Source organism: Garra rufa, chromosome 18 (genome assembly GCF_049309525.1).
Source record: "Garra rufa chromosome 18, GarRuf1.0, whole genome shotgun sequence".
Taxonomy (NCBI): Eukaryota; Metazoa; Chordata; class Actinopteri; order Cypriniformes; family Cyprinidae; genus Garra; species Garra rufa.
In genome coordinates this window covers 40,442,233-40,459,186 of record NC_133378.1, presented here as the reverse complement: position 1 = coordinate 40,459,186, position 16,954 = coordinate 40,442,233, and the positions used below count along the sequence as shown (strand labels likewise).

Here is a 16,954-nt window from a genome sequence, read left to right as displayed (position 1 = left end):
TCAATTGCAGATGACAAAGAGGCAAAAATGTGCAATGTCACAGATTAACCCTAATTATAATAAAGTCACAGGTTATGTCTATATTATAGGTTATGCCAACTGTTTCAATACAATCTGCCAATACAAAGACACACACACAAATGAATGAATGAATGAATGAATGAATAAATAAATCTACCATTACTTATAGATAAATAAATAAATAAATAAATAATACACAATAACAACAAATATTATCCTGAAAAATCAAATATCTGCCAATATAAGCAAACAAATACATACAAAAGTTTAATTGTATTTTGTATCCAGTTTTGCACTGGATTCATTTGAATTTACAAAAGTAAAAAAAAAAAAAAAAAAAAAAAAAAAAAAAAAAAAAAGAAACATTTTACTCCTAATAGGTACATATTAGTTGTAATACATACCCTAGCGTGGTAATACAGAGTCCTCCACTAATATTGGCACTCTCTGTAAATATGAGCGAAGGTGAACCACTGCTAAAGGTGGCTGTGAAAATAAATCTGCATTGTTTATCCTTTTAATCTTTCATTCAAACCTTTTATTGACATAAAAGAGTGGAAAGTGGGGGGAATCTAGTTATGAAATAAATGTTTTTCTCTAGTTCAGGTTGGCCATAATTATTGGCACCCAATTATTGCAACATCCTTTATTCAAGATAACAGCTCTGAGTTTGGAGTTTGGAGAACATCTGACAAGAGATCAGAGGCCATTCCATCATACAGAAATTCCCCACATCCTTTAAATTCCCAGCTTCATGCTGGAGCTTCTCTTCAGTTCACCTCATGCATTTTCTACAGGGTTCAGGTCAGGGAACTGGGATGGCCAATGCAGAAGCTTCATTTTGTGCACAGTGACACATTTATGTGTTGATTTTTATCTTTGCTTTGAATCATTGTCCTGATAGGAGATTCAACCACAGCTCATTATAGAATTTCTAACAGATGAAGTAAGATTTAGATTTTGTAATTGTATCTGAACATCATAACTATATTCTTTGGTTTTTCATTCTTTCACATTTTTGTGATGGATGATTAAGAGAATTTGGCCTTTGTGTTCCTCATACTTATATTGAACATTTTGCTCTTCTTTAAAATAAGTCACTCATCCTACCTGTCTCCCTCAAGACTGATCACACCATCTTCGAATCTACAGCTATGATCGATTCAGGAGCTGCGCTCAACCTAATAAGCCAAGCCATCGTGGATAAATACGGCCTACTTACCCAACCCCGTGTACCCCCTATAGAAATCAAGGCTAGAGATGATACCTCCATCGGCAAAGGAAACACTACGGACAAACACCCTTACACTCTCTGTCAGATTATTTCACCAGGAATCCATCACTCTCTACATCGTCAACTCCCCTCGACACAATCTTCTTGGAGAAGGATGGAGGACTCCGACCATGCATTGACTACCGAGGCCTCAACAACGTTACAGTAAAGTTTTGTTATCCACTTCCGTTAGTTCCTTCTTCTCTCGAACAACTCAGAGAAGCAACCATCTACACCAAGTTTGATTTACGAAGTGCCTACAAACTCATTAGAATCAAGGAGGGAGATGATTGGAAGACTGCTTTTCTCACCACTAGGGGGCACTACAAATATCAGGTTATGACCTATGGCCTTGCCAACTCACCTGCTGTTTTCCAGTCCTTCATCAACGAGGTGTTCAGAGACCTCCTAAATCAGGAGTCTTGGAATAAATAAGAATATCATCACCCATGACCAAACCATACTATCCAGACTCCTTGATAACCAACTCTACATAAAAGCAGAGAAATGAGAGTTCCATGTCAAGCAAACTTCATTCCTAGGCTACCACATCAGTCACCAAGGGGTAAAAATGGACGACACCAAGGTCAAAGCAGTCACTGAATGGCCACAACCCACCACTGTAAAGGAACTCCAACAATTCCTCGGATTTGCAAACGTAGGAGTAGGAGCAGTCTTATAGCAACGTCATGGTCAACCAGGCAAGCTCTTTCCATGTGCATTCTTTTCTAGAAAACTCACTCTTGCAGAAAGAAACTACAATGTCGGCAATAAAGAATTGCTATCCATGAAAGCAGCAATTGAGGAATGGAGACACTGGTTAGAGGGGGCCATTCACCCATCAAGTTATCACAGATCACAAGAACCTAGAGTGCAATCAAATGTACTCAACCCACGCCAAGCTCACTGGTCTCTATTCTTTACTCGATTCCATTTGAGTCACTTATCGACCTGACAGTAAGGCAGATGCACTTTCCCGACATTATGATCCGAGGTCCTAGAGCCACCACCACCCCTGGACACAGACGGGAACCCCACCTATAAGGTGAATGTGTTGCTGGACTCATGAAGGAGAAAGGGTTAGCTCCAATACCTGTTGGACTGGGAGGGCTATGGGCCTGAGGAGAGATCATGGGTAGCCCCCTCTCCTATCAAGGAGTTCCACAGAGCCAGACCCGACTGACCAGCACCACAACCATGGAGACGGACTTGAAGAGCTCTAGGAGGTGGGGGGATTCTGTAATGCCAAGCCAGCAGAGAGAGCCCTCACCCAAGTACTGACTGAGCTCAGCTCCCTCTGTGACCATTTCCTGTTTGGTAGCTTTATAAGCTAACACATGTGCACCTGCTCCCCACGAAGTATTGCCAGTTTACCTGCCTTACCAAGCGTTATTCTGATTATTGTTTTGGACAGATTCTCTGTGTATTACCCTGCCTGTTGTTACCGACTTCTGCCCTTTGGATTTACCCCTTTGCTACGTTTACCTCATTGGACTGATGTTTGTGTTCGGACTCTGTGCCTGCCTTCTGATTAACGCTTTTTGGACTACCCTTTGGCACATTGACAGATTGGACTGCTTCACTGGTTTCACTGGCCTGTCTTTACGGTTGTCTTTTGAAAACATCTTTAATAAACATCCGCATATGGATTCTACTTTTGCCTCCGTGCCCTCCTTACATCCTCATACTTATAAACCTGTTGAACAGGATGTCATGGCAAGAAAATTCATGCTCCTAGTCACCCTGGTGTGCTAAAACAAATTAAATATGAATTGGAATATACTTCAGATATATTTACTCATAAGCATTTCTAGGGGTGCCAATAATTGTGGGCAACATGGATTGGAGAGAAACTTTTTTTTCATAATGCAAGTTTTCCCCATTTCTAATTGTTCTACTTCAATGAAAGGTTAGAATGACAGATCAAAATAATAAACAATGCAGATTTATTTTCATAACTGCCTTTATTTATATTTACCAAGGGTGCCAACATCAGTAGAGGGCACCCGTAAGGTACTAAAATGTATCTATTGTTGTACCTATTTGTAAGAGTACTGCAAAAGTGACAAGTTGTTGTACCCCAAAAGGTATTTTTTTTTCTGTGTGAATAAATATAATTTATATTGCCCAAAATAAGAAATATCTGGCAACACTGATAAAAAATAAATTATAAACTTTTATTCTATCCATTAAAAATTGGTTATTCTATGAATACTGAAAATGTGCATACTGCGGACATACACATACACATAATTTTCCCATTAACTACTCGCACGTGCATAATTTTGTTTTACATCCCTAGACGTCTAGTTTTTTGTTATGTAATAATTTCTCCTTTTGGTAAATAAATGGATCTTTTTCCTACGAAATGTGGTGTTGTGCCTATTTTGTGTTGCGGCTCACGAGCCAGCCGTAACATAAAATAGGCACAACACCACATTTAGTGGTATACAATCATATGATTTTAGAAGACGTGGAATATAATGCATATAAAAGTTGTATTTTGATACATAACTGCAACCAAAATGCAATGCCAAAACATGTTTTCCGTGTGATATTTGCATAAAGTTGAGCATAACTCCTTTTACAGCCCTCCACCGCTCCAAACGCATTCAACAGTCTGCTGTCAATCCCACAGTTCACTGTATGAGCATGAAGGTCAACTCACATTAAAGTGAACTGAAAACATTCCCTCTGATAACAGTCCTGGATTTTTTTTAATCAACCATGCCTTCTTTTGCTACTTTTCACACCTAAATATAAAATATTACTTTCCTTTGTACGAGAGCCAGGAAAAATATTACTTTGAAACATATGCTGTATGTGCAGTTTCTACCAAGCTGCAATTGTGCAAACTGTGACAACTTGATATTTGACACTACTGTTACAAATACTCTAAAGCTTTCTTACACTGTCACTCACTCATCAGGAATGCAATAGAAACCTTTTCAATCATGGGCTGGGCTACAGTTTGACACGTTTGCAGGTGAGTCAAAAGACTTCACTGAAAGTAACACTTAACAGATGAACAGAAAGCTTCCAACAACAACACTTGAAACTCGACACTGAAAAATTAACGATCAGACCTGATATTCACTCACAGGTAAGTGATGAAAATGCAAAGAGCTTGTTCGGTAGTTGAATAGCATGAAGCAGTATCAAAATGTTAGTAAAAGTATGTAATTTACTTGGCCGTAAATTAAAGTCTGATGTGTGCTGTCAGTTTAAAGACGGCAGGAACAGGAAGTACTTGAACTGCCAATAGAATGAACAAAAGTCCAGTAGAAATAATAATTCTGTTAAACAAAAAGAACACCTGCTGTTTACAGGTGTTTATTTAGAGAGTTATATGTTTGAAATATTATACCTCCATCCCTTTGTTTACTCTTCAGTAAAAGGGTATTTTTGTGATAAAACCTTACTTAGTACCTTTATTTAATTGTTTAATATTCAATTGCAGTGCCACAAAGTCATCGCAAACACCAGACCCGCAGTTTTAGACCAGAAGTTAGGGGCGGAGCTTAGACTCAGTGAGGTTGACATTCCTCAACTCTGTCCTAAATTCCAGTCAGAAACTGCTTTTACATATTTCTCTATGGCTGCTTTGACTTCGATATGAACAGGTTCATAGTTTGCACTGTTATGAAAGTTTTTAGTTGTAATCATTTTTAAAACGCAACATCCAAACAAAAACTAAATGGCTCGATCACGTCATTAATATCAAAACTGCTCTTTTTAGAAATGTAGATGATATATTATCATTTCTTATCTTTTCAGTCATGGCATCCTCCAGTGTTCCACTAAATGAGGAGCTCAGTCTAGGAAGATCTGAGGTGTTCTGTAACACCTGTGGTGGAAGAAAGCAGAAAGCTGTGAAGTCCTGTCTGACGTGTCAAAGCTCTTACTGTGAGACTCACCTGGAGCCTCATCACGGAGTCCCACTTCTAAAGGAACACAAACTGATCAACGCTGTGGAAAATCTGGAGGATTATATATGCCAGAATCACCAGAAACCTCTTGAGCTGTTCTGCAGAGATGATCAGAAGTGTGTGTGTCTGTTCTGCACTGAAGAAGACCACAGGACTCACAACACTGTTCCTATAGAGGAGGAGAGTCAACAGAAGAAGGCAAGAGATACAAAAAAACACTTTAAACACCCATGAAATGCAGTTTTTTTTTTCTCTGTGTTCAAATGTTGAAGAGCTTGTCCCTCAATTATGTTAAGGGTCGGTCACACTACAATGTATTTTCATTCCACTGACTTCCATTCATTCATGTGGGAATGTGGGAAAGTGGAAAAACTAACTCCTGCAAAGATGTTTCGCATTTCAAAGTTTGGTGAACTCTGACCTGTGAATTCATATCATGTGAAACCATGTGATCAGCAGAAAATCAATGTCAGGACAGGACCTTGTACCCAAATTAAAAGAAAATAAATTGCTGCAGGAATTAGAGTAGACTGTATTTTTATATTTTAGATTTAATATTATTTGTTATGTGCAGAGCTGCGTAGATTACATAAATTTTTTACATTACAAAATTGCATTCTATTACTTTTAACAGATTACATTACTTTTTATCTAACTTCTTTTAAACATACTATATTTATATTCAAAAAGCAAAGACTTTTTTTTTTTTATTTTTTTTTTACTTTTTTTATATATAAACACCAAACTGCATTAAACATTAAAACTGCAGTGGGTATGTTGATAAAGTTGCTAATAAAGTTAATAAAAAGCTAATAATTAATAAAATCATAAAAACATAAAAACATAAAATAAATTAAGCAGCAACAAATTGTGAATGTGCAAATGTTGTAAATTATCACAACAGGAAATTTCAGTAAATTTTTAAGTCAAAGGGGTTTCGCTGTTAAAAGTGTTTGGCAATCCCTGCATCATGAAGCACATTTATAACATTCATAAACATAACCCAAGTCTACCAGGTTTTAAATATTTTTGTCCAAATTTCCAGAATCAACAGTTACAATTAAAAAGTAATTTATCTGATTATGATCATTATAAACTGTGATATACTCAAACTATAAGTACTTGATTTTTGGAATCTGATTATGTAATCCAGATTACATGTAATCAGTAACTACCCAGCACTGGTTATGTCTTAAATTTAAGTTGTTGTTTTTTTAAATGCTAAAAAGACATCATAGCTATTGCAGCTTCTGAAGACATTTCACATGCTCAAGTCTAGTGTGGTTGCAAATTTACCCTGAAAACTATCAGAAGAAGAAATTAAATTCATTGCGTCTGTGTTTTTCTCTGTATGTAGAATCAGCTGGTTCAGAAACAGACAAACGTGCAGCAGATGATCCAGAAAAGAATGAAGAGGATTCAAGAGATCCAGATGAGAAAGGTGAGCAGATGATTACAATTATTTGTTTATAATATTTCAGTCTGCAATAATAAATAAAGGTGCTGAATTAAATAAATAAAAAACACACATTTGAAGTGACATGAGGACAATAAACTAAATTTTATTTTTAGTGTAATATCACTTTAAATAAATATGCAATTTTGTATCAGATTATCATGTAACATTTTGTGAATTGACCTTATTCATCAGAGAAACACAGAGAAGGAGAAATCAGCCAGTGTTGAGCTCTTCACTGATCTGATCCGCTCCATTGAGAGATGTCAGTCTGAGCTGCTGAAGATGATGGAGAAACAGCAGAAAGCAGCAGAGAAACAGGCTGAAGATCTGCAGCAGGAAATCACTGACCTGAAGAAGAGAAACACTGAGCTGGAGCAGCTCTCACACACTGACGATCATCTGCACCTCATACAGGTCTGTCAACATCTGCCTCATCACTGAGACTGCAGAATATTATTGTCAAATACTGTGCTGACAAAGCTGATGAGCTGCTGTCTTTAGAACTTGCACAAAAAAGAAAGAAATCGTAATAACATCAAATGAGAAAAATTAGAAAACTTTGTTAGAAAGCTCCAACAGATTTAAAATTAACAATAAAAAACATACATGTAATAGTCTTCTCTCTCCTGCTGTAGATGTTCTTATACCTGCGCAGTCGTCCACACACCAAGAAGTGGACTGAGATCAGTATTGACTCTTGTATGGATCTGCAACCTATGAATACAGCTTTGATTCAGCTGAAGAAAACTCTAGATGAGACTCTACATGAAAATCTCAGTCAAACTGGTTTGTGAATATCAAATACAGTGAATAGATTTATAATGTGAAATTCTATCCAAACTTAAACTCAAGTCATAACCAGTTAAATGAGTATTACTTGTGAATACTGGAAAGCAACATGTAATGATGTAACTTTTAACATACCTATACAAACTCCACTCACAGGAATTACATTACAGTAACACATACTGTACAGTAACCAGAAATCTGCATTCAATTATTCAGTCTAAAAACATTTTCCCACCTTACAAGGACAATTTAAAATCTTCACAGCTCAAATAACACACATTTACACTGAATAATTAAGGCAGCGGCTATTTGCATGTGTAAAGTGTAAATAGCAATTACATTACATATATAAGATTTGAAAAGAAAGGAAACAAAAGTTCAGCAAAAGGCGGATTCGAACTTGGGTTGATCGTGTTGAAAAGACTATGGCACGCGCTTTGTCATCTTCACCATTGAAGTTGATGTTAAATTAGAGTCTTTTGTAGTGTTGACTACACACTGGTGGGCAGACTTGTAAATAACTGTAAATAACCTCTGCCAACAAGACAGGCTATTTGCACTTAGTGTAAATAGACACTTCACATAATTTATATTATTAATTAATAAATAATAAATATTAGAGCTTTAATAAAAACTTTAATCTCTATGTTATGATTGTCTCATAGATCTGTAGGTATATTTACTGCAAAGACAATCTGAATTTTGTTTTACAAACTGATGGATGAGCCACATTTAGATTCTACCGAAGCTGCCAATAGAGATAAGCTCACTGTGAAATTCAAATAATAATAATAATAATAATAATAATAATAATAATAATAATAATAATAATAATAATAATAATAATAAACTGTAAAACTGTAAAATATAAAAATATAAAAATATAAATTAATCACTTTTCATGTGTGTGTCCACAGAGTTGGGATGGGTTCAGAAGTATACAGGTACAGTGTGTGATGGACAACATTTTCTCCAACATTTTCTACAACAATACTTGTTTGTACTGTACTCCTACAATAATGGTAGTCTGTATCAAATACACATGAAAATGTATGTTATGAAGTTGACTGATAATGTCTAATCTGTCATCTAGTGGATGTGACTCTGGATCCTGAAACAGCGAACCCACATCTCATCCTGTCTGATGATGGAAAACAAGTCAGGCATGGAGACATTGAGCAGGACGTCCCAGAAAACCCAAAGAGATTTGATGCCAGTTTGTGTGTTCTGGCAAAGGAGGGATTCAGTTCAGGGAGATTTTACTATGAGGTGCAGGTGAAGGGAAATACTGAGTGGGATTTAGGAGTGGCCAGAGAATCCATTACCAGGAAGGAGAAGAACACACTGGCTCCTGAGGACGGATACTGGGCTGTGGGTCTGAGGAATGAGAATAAATATAAAGCTGGTGAAAGTCCATCTGTCCCTTTATCTCTGAGCGTGAAACCTGAGATTGTGGGAGTGTTTGTAGATTATGAGGAGGGTCTGGTCTCTTTTTATGATGTTAGCTCCAGATCTCATATCTACTCTTTCACTGGTCAGACTTTCACTGACAAACTCTATCCATTTTTAAGTCCATGCCTTAATGATGAAGGTAAAAACTCAAAGCCACTGATCATCATGAAACATGAAATCTGAAAAGAGAAACTTTAAGAACCAAGCATATTTGTAAATTATATGTTCCATGTAAAAAGGGTGTCACAGCTACAGACAGGACTGTGAAAACCCTAATTGGGATTTTGGTTTCCACAGATGAAGGCTCATTTTTAGAAATACTGACCTTTTTTGTCCTGGTGTGCAGATTTAATTTTTTTTTTTTTTTTTCATTTTCATTTTATATGGGGTAAAATAATGAATTTCCTTGGTTTAAACATTTGATGTTTTGTATGTCTTATTACAAATAAAATATAGGTTTATGAGATTTGTAAATAATTCCTGTGTCTGACAAGAAGTTTCTTTACTCGTTAGAGAGGACTAATGAAGCACCAAAAAATTTGGAATTTACAAAAGTCTATGTTGTTCAGATCTAGACATTCTACTAATACTACATATTGCAAAAGTTTTGCCTGACTTTTCTGCATGCAGAAAACAGAACACTGCATCAAATACTGCATCTCACAATGCAATGCTCTCAACTTTACCTTCATTTTCCAGTCTGATCAGCCATAAGCCCCTTGTTTGTCTCATTACAAGACATCCAGCATTTGAATCAAAATTGGATGCACATTAGCAATATTTATGATAACCAAACAATATTTATCAGCATACATACTACTGTTTGAAATGTTCAGCACTGCATACAACATACTACTTAACTATGGATGGAAAAATAGCAGTGTTAATATTCAGAACATTATGGAGGTAAACCAGATTTCTGAGAGAAATCCTTTAACCGAGTCTAGTTTTGAAGATTCAGGTTTGTATTTCAGGACATTGTTGTACAAAATCAGTAAAGATTTTTCACACACATCATACACACATACTGATCTAGAGATCCGCTCATTGCATGTGAATGAAAGTCAGAGAACAAAAGTGTGTCACTGACATACAGAACATGTCCATTAACTTGCTGGAAGATGAAACAGAAACAGTGCACATATATGATGTAGTACAGATCACAAATCTAATATTCATGAACACATCACATCTGAAATTAAAATGCTTTTAAACACTGAAAATCTTAACTGTTCATGATCTTCCTGACGCTCTGCATTCCCAATCCCTCTATACAGAACAAAACATTCTTCAACATTCTTGTGACAGCAGCCTCTGGAACGAGATCTTGATTGTCAACTCTTTATCTAGTGATGTTTGACAAATGCAGCTACTGATTCATACATTCTGGGGCACAATAACCAGAGAAATGTCTGTGATAAGACTGTTAGTCCAACTTCACTCACTCTCTTGTGGTTTGAGGTCGACAGGAATCTGTTCCTTCTTCACGGTGTCTTTCAGCACTCCAGTGTAGTACATGACAATCGCCTCAAACAGCAGACTGACCGTGCGCTGCTTTGAGCTTTTGTTCTTCAGGATGATGGAGAGTTTGGTGGCTCCACGGATAAGGTCCGGCCCCGTCTATGACCAAGGTGGGTGATGGATAGAAGGCGGCTGTTTTTTCAGGCCTTCAGTTCGCACAATCCTTCCCATCAGTCACGCACACTGAAACCTTTTCCATCTTTTGAGAAACAAAATCAGTGACTCAATTTTATATAACAACTGTTTCTCTAAAGACTATTTAAAAAAAATACAAAACTGTAGGCAGGATGTATAAAAAAAAGAAACAACATTTTTAGACATGACAAAATAGCAATAAAGACTACAGAAATGTATCCAATCATTATATCTGACATGAATAGGGGATAGTGGGGACGGTTGCAACAAGGGTTATTTCTTCAAGCAGGAATAAGATACAGAGATGATATTCATACTGCACATGTTTTATTGGCCCCTCATACTTCCTGGATGAAATCAGCCACATGTGATCATTCCTTCTACAAAAAATCAATAAAAAAAAAAGAAAGAAATTTTTTTAAAGATGAGATTTTTGGTCATGTCTAAGTTGTTTGTGTGATGCATTGTAAAAACATAACATATTAATCAGTGCATTCTGAGCTTCTGATAGGCATAGCACAATATTATAAAATTATAGCTTGTATTGTCTGTAGCCAGAATATGATATGCTTTTCCCCCCTCGAAAAAATCTGAGTTAAATCTATTAGTTATTGTAATAATAATAATAATATTTGTTTACAATATCAAGAGCAATATTCAACAATAATGATTTTTTTAAGTTACACTTTAATTTAAAGGCTATTTACATGACAACCTTTGAGTAAGTGTGTGTACTTCACAATTCAATAATGAACATGCCTTAAGTTGAAAATTTATTGTTTACTGTTGTCCTTTTGCATTATTGACATTATGTTTCTATGTAGTATGGTAAAGCTGCTTTGAAACAATCTACTGTCAAAAGCGCTATATAAATAAAGGTGACTTGACTACTTCAGCAGCATTAAACAATCTGTGTATATGAACAAAGCCATGTCAGATTCTGTTGTGATTCAGAGTGATATTACTCCGCCTGCTTCGGCTATATTACGGCAGCAGACTTCCTTGACTATTACACCGAAATGGGAGTGTAATTCCTAATCTTATCGGCCTAGAAAATCGCAGCTTTACATTTTCTGCCGGTCTTTGTACACGATATAACTGCAGAAGAGTCAAGTTTTAAATAGGACAAATACCGAAAAGCATTTGGTTATTTTTGAACGCGATGCTATTGGTATAATAGGATTCAATGATCTATGCTAAAAGTGATATCGCCAGAACAGGAGAATGGCTGAATGGATTTAAAAATGGTAAAACTCAACTTATTAACTCGGGGGGAGTTGGAGAATGAGCCTCTTTTTCAAAAAAAGTGGGGTGACCCTTTAAGAGTGTAGGCAAAACACTCTTTCATGTCCACTACAAATGGTTAGAGAAATGTTCCCTATATGTTTGCCTTTGCACCGGAAGAAACCATTTGTTGAGTTTCAATTCTGTGAATAAAAGATTTTGCATCAGCATTAAGTGTCTGGGTTGTCCTTTATCAACAACTTCATCAGAATGATGCATCACATCACTTTGAACACATTGCACACTGGAGCTAGTTGCAGCAATATCCATTCGCAACCCAAATTCCCCTTTCTGTTTTCTTACGTTTAGTTTTTTTTTCCTCAATTGAATGCTTTTCTTCATTAAATTATGACACCAACAGAGCGGCTATATCGGCCTCTGCATTGAACATTAGAAATGCTAATTTATATAATCTGGGTTTTTCATGGAAATTTGACATATTCTGGTCCCTTGAACCATCTAGAAGACACCCTGCTAATTCCAGTGGCATTATCGCTTGAGCTCTCAATTCCACTTATCCACTGCTTTGTGTCTTTAATAAAGGTGTCACTGTGTTTATACACTTCAGAACCAATCATTTTGTTTGGTTTGCTCATCACTGGGTAATAATGGGATCACAGAACCCATGACTGTCTCTACAAAAACTTCCATCAAGCTTTCAAGTTTAGACCGAACACCTAGAACTTTCTCATTACTTTGAGTATTTTGTTAGCTGGTATAGAACTTTTAAACTACATTTATATTACATTTTCATTCCTTCTGTAGTTGCTCAATTTTATTAGCCAAAGCCTTGTGGTAAGCTGAACTTTTCTATTACACTTGTCCTGTTCAGGTTCAACATCCTCACTGGATTCAGTCATTCATGATTACCGCATGCGCATCTGTCTTAACTGCACTTTTTTCACTCCTCCCCTCACTGCAACCACTAACTCTTGCCTACATTTCAGGCGAGGTGCATCTCGAACAAGCCTTGAAACTTAGCAGATGGACTGGAAACTTCGACAATCATTTCTATTCAGAAACTCTACAATTAACGATCAGATCCGATATTCACTCTCAGGTAAGTGCAGGAAATGTAAAGAGCTCATTCAGAAGTTTAATAGCATGAAGCAGTATCAGAATGTTAGTAAGAGTATATCATTTAATTGGCTGTAAATCAAGTCTGGTGTGCGCTGTCAGTTTAGAGACGGCAGAAACAGGAAGTACTTGAACTGCAGACAGTGAAAATCAACTCCTTTAAACAAAAATGACACCTGGTGTTTTCAGGTGTTTGTTTAGTAGGTTATATGTATAAAATATATCACTTCCACTTTTCTGTGTTGTCTTTCATAAAAAATTAATTTGTGATATTTTTAAATATTACTGTAAAACTTTCTTCTTCTACCACCCAATAATATGCATTGCAGTGTCACAGAGTCATCTAAAAAAAAAGAGCAGCCGTTTCAGAGCAGAAGTTAGGGGCAAAGCTTAGGTTCAGTGAAGTTGACATTTCTCAACTCTGTCCTAACTTCCAGTTGGAAACTTGTGTCACATATTGCTCCATGACTGCTTTGCATTTGATTTAAACAGTGGTTCGTAGTTTATGTTGAAATGAAAGTTTTTAGTTAGAATATTTTTGAAACAACATCCATATACAAACTAAATGACTTGATCGCATCATTAGTATTATCAGAACTGCTCTATTCAGCAATGTACATGATATATTGCCATCACATATATCTTTTCAGCCATGGCATCCTCCAGTGGTCCACCAAATAAGGAGCTCCAGTGCTCCATCTGTCTGGATGTGTTCACTGATCCAGTCACCACTCCATGTGGACACAACTTCTGCAGAACCTGCCTGAACCAGTGCTGGACAAACACACAGATCTGCTTCTGTCCACTCTGTAAAAAACAATTCAGCAAAAGACCTGATCTTAAGATTAATACAACACTCAGAGATGCTGTGCAACACTTTAAGGAGAAGCTCAATCAAGGAAGATCTGAGGTGTTCTGTGACATCTGTGATGAAAGAAAGCAGAAAGCTGTGAAGTCCTGTCTGACGTGTCCAAGCTCTTACTGTGAGACTCACCTGGAGCCTCATCACAGAGTCCCACGACTAAAGAAACACAAACTGATCAACGCTGTGGAAAATCTGGAGGATTATATATGCCAGAAACATGAGAGACCTCTGGAGCTGTTCTGCAGAGATGATCAGACGTGTGTGTGTCTTTTTTGCACTGAAGGAGACCACAGGACTCACAACACTGTTCCTATAGAGGAGGAGAGTCAGCAGAAGAAGGTAAGACATACAAACATAACTCTTGAACCCATAAAATGCCGTTTTCTTTTCTCTGTGTTGACATGTTGTCCCTTTTCTATGTTAAGAGTTGGTCACACTTTTTCTTTACATTTGCATGTATTTGAATGGAAGTCAATGTTGGAGAGCTGAAACTCAAGCTCCTGCGAAGTTGTTTCACATTTCACTGCTATCATTAAACATACCATATATAGGAAAGGAAGAGACGTGACATTTGACCAAGTATGGTGTCTCTGAATATACTCAGAATAATTTGTGCTCTGCATTTTTGAAATCTGATCACATCAGGATTACATGAAATCATTTGCTACCCAGCACTAGTTATGCATTGAATTTGGGTTTCTGAAAAGATGCAGCAGAGTGTGAAGTCATATCACAACTGTTGCAGCTTCTAAAGACATTTTACATGCTCAAAGTCTAGTGTACCCTGAAAACTGATATAAGATGAAAAGTTAAATTTAAAAGTTAAATTAAGTTTTTCTCTGTCTGTAGAATCAGCTGGTTCAGACACAGACAGACATGCAGCAGATGATCCAGAACAGAATGAAGAAGATTCAAGAGATCCAGCACTCAGTAGAGATGAGAAAGGTGAGCAGGGGAAAATTATTACAATTATTTGTTCATAATATTTCAGTCTACAATAATAAATAAAGGTGCTGGATTAAGTAGATTAAAAAAGAGAGAGAATTTTACTTTTTGAGTGTAATATCACTTTAAATAAATATGTAATCATGTATCAGATTGACTATCATTTTGTTAATTGTTTTCATTCATCAGAGAAACACAGACGAAGAGAAATCAGCCAGAAATAAGATCTTCACTGATCTGATCTGCTCCATTGAGAGGCATCAGTCCAAACTGCTGAAGACAATGGAGGAACAGCAGAAAGCAGCAGAGAAACAGGCTGAAGATCTCATTAAAGAGCTGCAGCAGGAAATCACTGACCTGAAGAAGAGAAACACTGAGCTGGAGCAGCTCTCACACACTGATGATCATCTGCACCTCATACAGGTCTGTCAACATCTGCCTCATCACTGAGAATGCAGAATATTATTGATCAAATGCTTGGCGGATAAAGCTGATGAGCTGTTGTCTTTAGAAAATGTACAAAAGAGGAATGAAACTATAATCAAGTCAAATTAGAAAACTGAGTTAACCATGTTGGGAAGCTCCTGCATATGATCATATTTACTAGTCTTCTCTCTCCTGCTGTAGATGTCCTCATCCCTGTGCAGTCGTCCACACACCAAGAACTGGACTGAGATCAGCATTGACTCTGATGTGGATGTGCTTCCTATAACTACAGCTTTGATTCAGTTTAAGAAAACTCTTGATGAAACTCTAGATGAAAAACTCATTCAGTCTGGTATGTAAATATCAAATACAGTGAACAGAACTCTTATAAAAGAAATGTACTTTTCCCACATCACAAGGACATTATAAAAACTTCTAAAATCAAATAACACATATTTACACTGAATAATTAAAATTTAAAATGTAGACACTAATCGGTCTTTCTATTATGATCGTCTCATATATAAGTGTATTTACTGGAAAGACATTCAGTTCTGTTTTTCAAACTGATGGATGAGCCACATTTATGTGTCACTGATGCTGCCAATAGAAATAAAGTCACTGTTAACCTTGAAATATTCCTATAAATAATTGCTCACATCATATTGTCATCTGTTCACAGGGTTGAAGTGTGCACAGAAGTTTGCAGGTACAGAGTGACTTGCATTATTTTATTCAATACATTTAAAATAATTTATATTTTTATAATCAGTATTAGTATCAGAAGTTGATTGATAATGTCTAATCTGTCATCTAGTGGAAGTGACTCTGGATCCTGAAACAGCGAACCCACATCTCATCCTGTCTGATGATGGAAAACAAGTCAGCGATGAAGACATTGAGCAGATTGTCCCAGAAAACCCAAAGAGATTTGATAGAGGTCTGTGTGTTCTGGCAAAGGAGGGATTCAGTTCAGGGAGATTTTACTATGAGGTGCAGGTGAAGGGAAAGACTGAGTGGGATTTAGGAGTGGCCAGAGAATCCATTACCAGGAAGGGGGAGACTGACCTGACTCCTGAGGACGGATACTGGACTGTGATTCTGAGGAATGAGAATGAATATGACGCTTGTGAAAGTCCATCTGTCTCTTTATCTCTGAAAGTGAAACCTGAGAAGGTGGGAGTGTTTGTGGATTATGAGGAGGGTCTGGTCTCTTTTTATGACGTGGGCTCCAGATCTCATATCTACTCTTTCACTGGTCAGACTTTCACTGACAAACTCAATCCATATTTTAGCCCATGCCATAATGATGAAGGTAAAAACTCAAACCCATTGATCATCACACCTGTTAACAAATAAACTGCCCTGAAATATGAGACATGAAATATGGAAAGATTAACTATGCAAGAGCTGATTTTTAAATCATTAAAATATGTAAATAAAAAAAAAGAATAAAATGATTTGCAAATCTCACTGACCTATATTTTATTCCCTTTAGAACATAGAAAACATATCAAATGTTTAAAATGGTACATTTACCCAGTTTAAACATTTGATATGTTTTCTATGTTCATCGTGATTCAAACGCAGCAGATACATTTTCTGTCCAGCAGAGAGCAGCATCGAGAGTCTGAGGGCCTCCTGTACTCTGAGGCCCTTTCTGGGCCTGATTATACTCCTGTATAATCTGCCAATATAAACAAATGAACAAACAAACAAATATATATTATGAATTGTGTTTTGACTCCAGTTCTGCACAAAACATTTGGATTTCTTTA

At 36.7% G+C, this 16,954-nt stretch overlaps 2 protein-coding genes across 2 annotated transcripts; both read left to right on the top strand.

Annotated features, from left to right (window-relative positions):
* Positions 1-5,073: 5,073 nt before the first annotated feature.
* LOC141290675 (E3 ubiquitin-protein ligase TRIM21-like) lies at positions 5,074-9,106 on the top strand. The gene is made up of 6 exons (XM_073822776.1): positions 5,074-5,421; positions 6,581-6,664; positions 6,875-7,096; positions 7,318-7,468; positions 8,389-8,415; positions 8,565-9,106. Exons 1-6 carry the CDS (start codon positions 5,074-5,076, stop codon positions 9,104-9,106), a joined length of 1,374 nt encoding a protein of 457 aa, XP_073678877.1.
* A 4,486-nt stretch (positions 9,107-13,592) lies between these two features.
* Positions 13,593-16,578, top strand: LOC141290673 (E3 ubiquitin-protein ligase TRIM39-like). Its single transcript, XM_073822775.1, has 6 exons — positions 13,593-14,144; positions 14,655-14,750; positions 14,940-15,173; positions 15,378-15,528; positions 15,859-15,885; positions 15,994-16,578. The coding sequence occupies exons 1-6, from the start codon at positions 13,593-13,595 to the stop codon at positions 16,533-16,535; spliced, it is 1,602 nt and encodes a 533-aa protein (XP_073678876.1). The 3' UTR covers positions 16,536-16,578.
* The last annotated feature ends 376 nt before the right edge of the window (positions 16,579-16,954 follow it).

Bases quoted from the DNA above. Each gene is read 5' to 3' on its own strand.
- LOC141290675 (XM_073822776.1), top strand. From the start codon at position 5,074: ATGGCATCCTCCAGTGTTCCACTAAATGAGGAGCTCAGTCTAGGAAGA. The intron at 7,097-7,317 runs GTCTGTCAACAT...CTCCTGCTGTAG, and splicing joins ATCATCTGCACCTCATACAG to ATGTTCTTATACCTGCGCAG. The intron at 7,469-8,388 runs GTTTGTGAATAT...GTGTGTCCACAG, and splicing joins TGAAAATCTCAGTCAAACTG to AGTTGGGATGGGTTCAGAAG.
- LOC141290673 (XM_073822775.1), top strand. From the start codon at position 13,593: ATGGCATCCTCCAGTGGTCCACCAAATAAGGAGCTCCAGTGCTCCATC. The intron at 14,751-14,939 runs GTGAGCAGGGGA...TTCATTCATCAG, and splicing joins ACTCAGTAGAGATGAGAAAG to AGAAACACAGACGAAGAGAA. The intron at 15,174-15,377 runs GTCTGTCAACAT...CTCCTGCTGTAG, and splicing joins ATCATCTGCACCTCATACAG to ATGTCCTCATCCCTGTGCAG.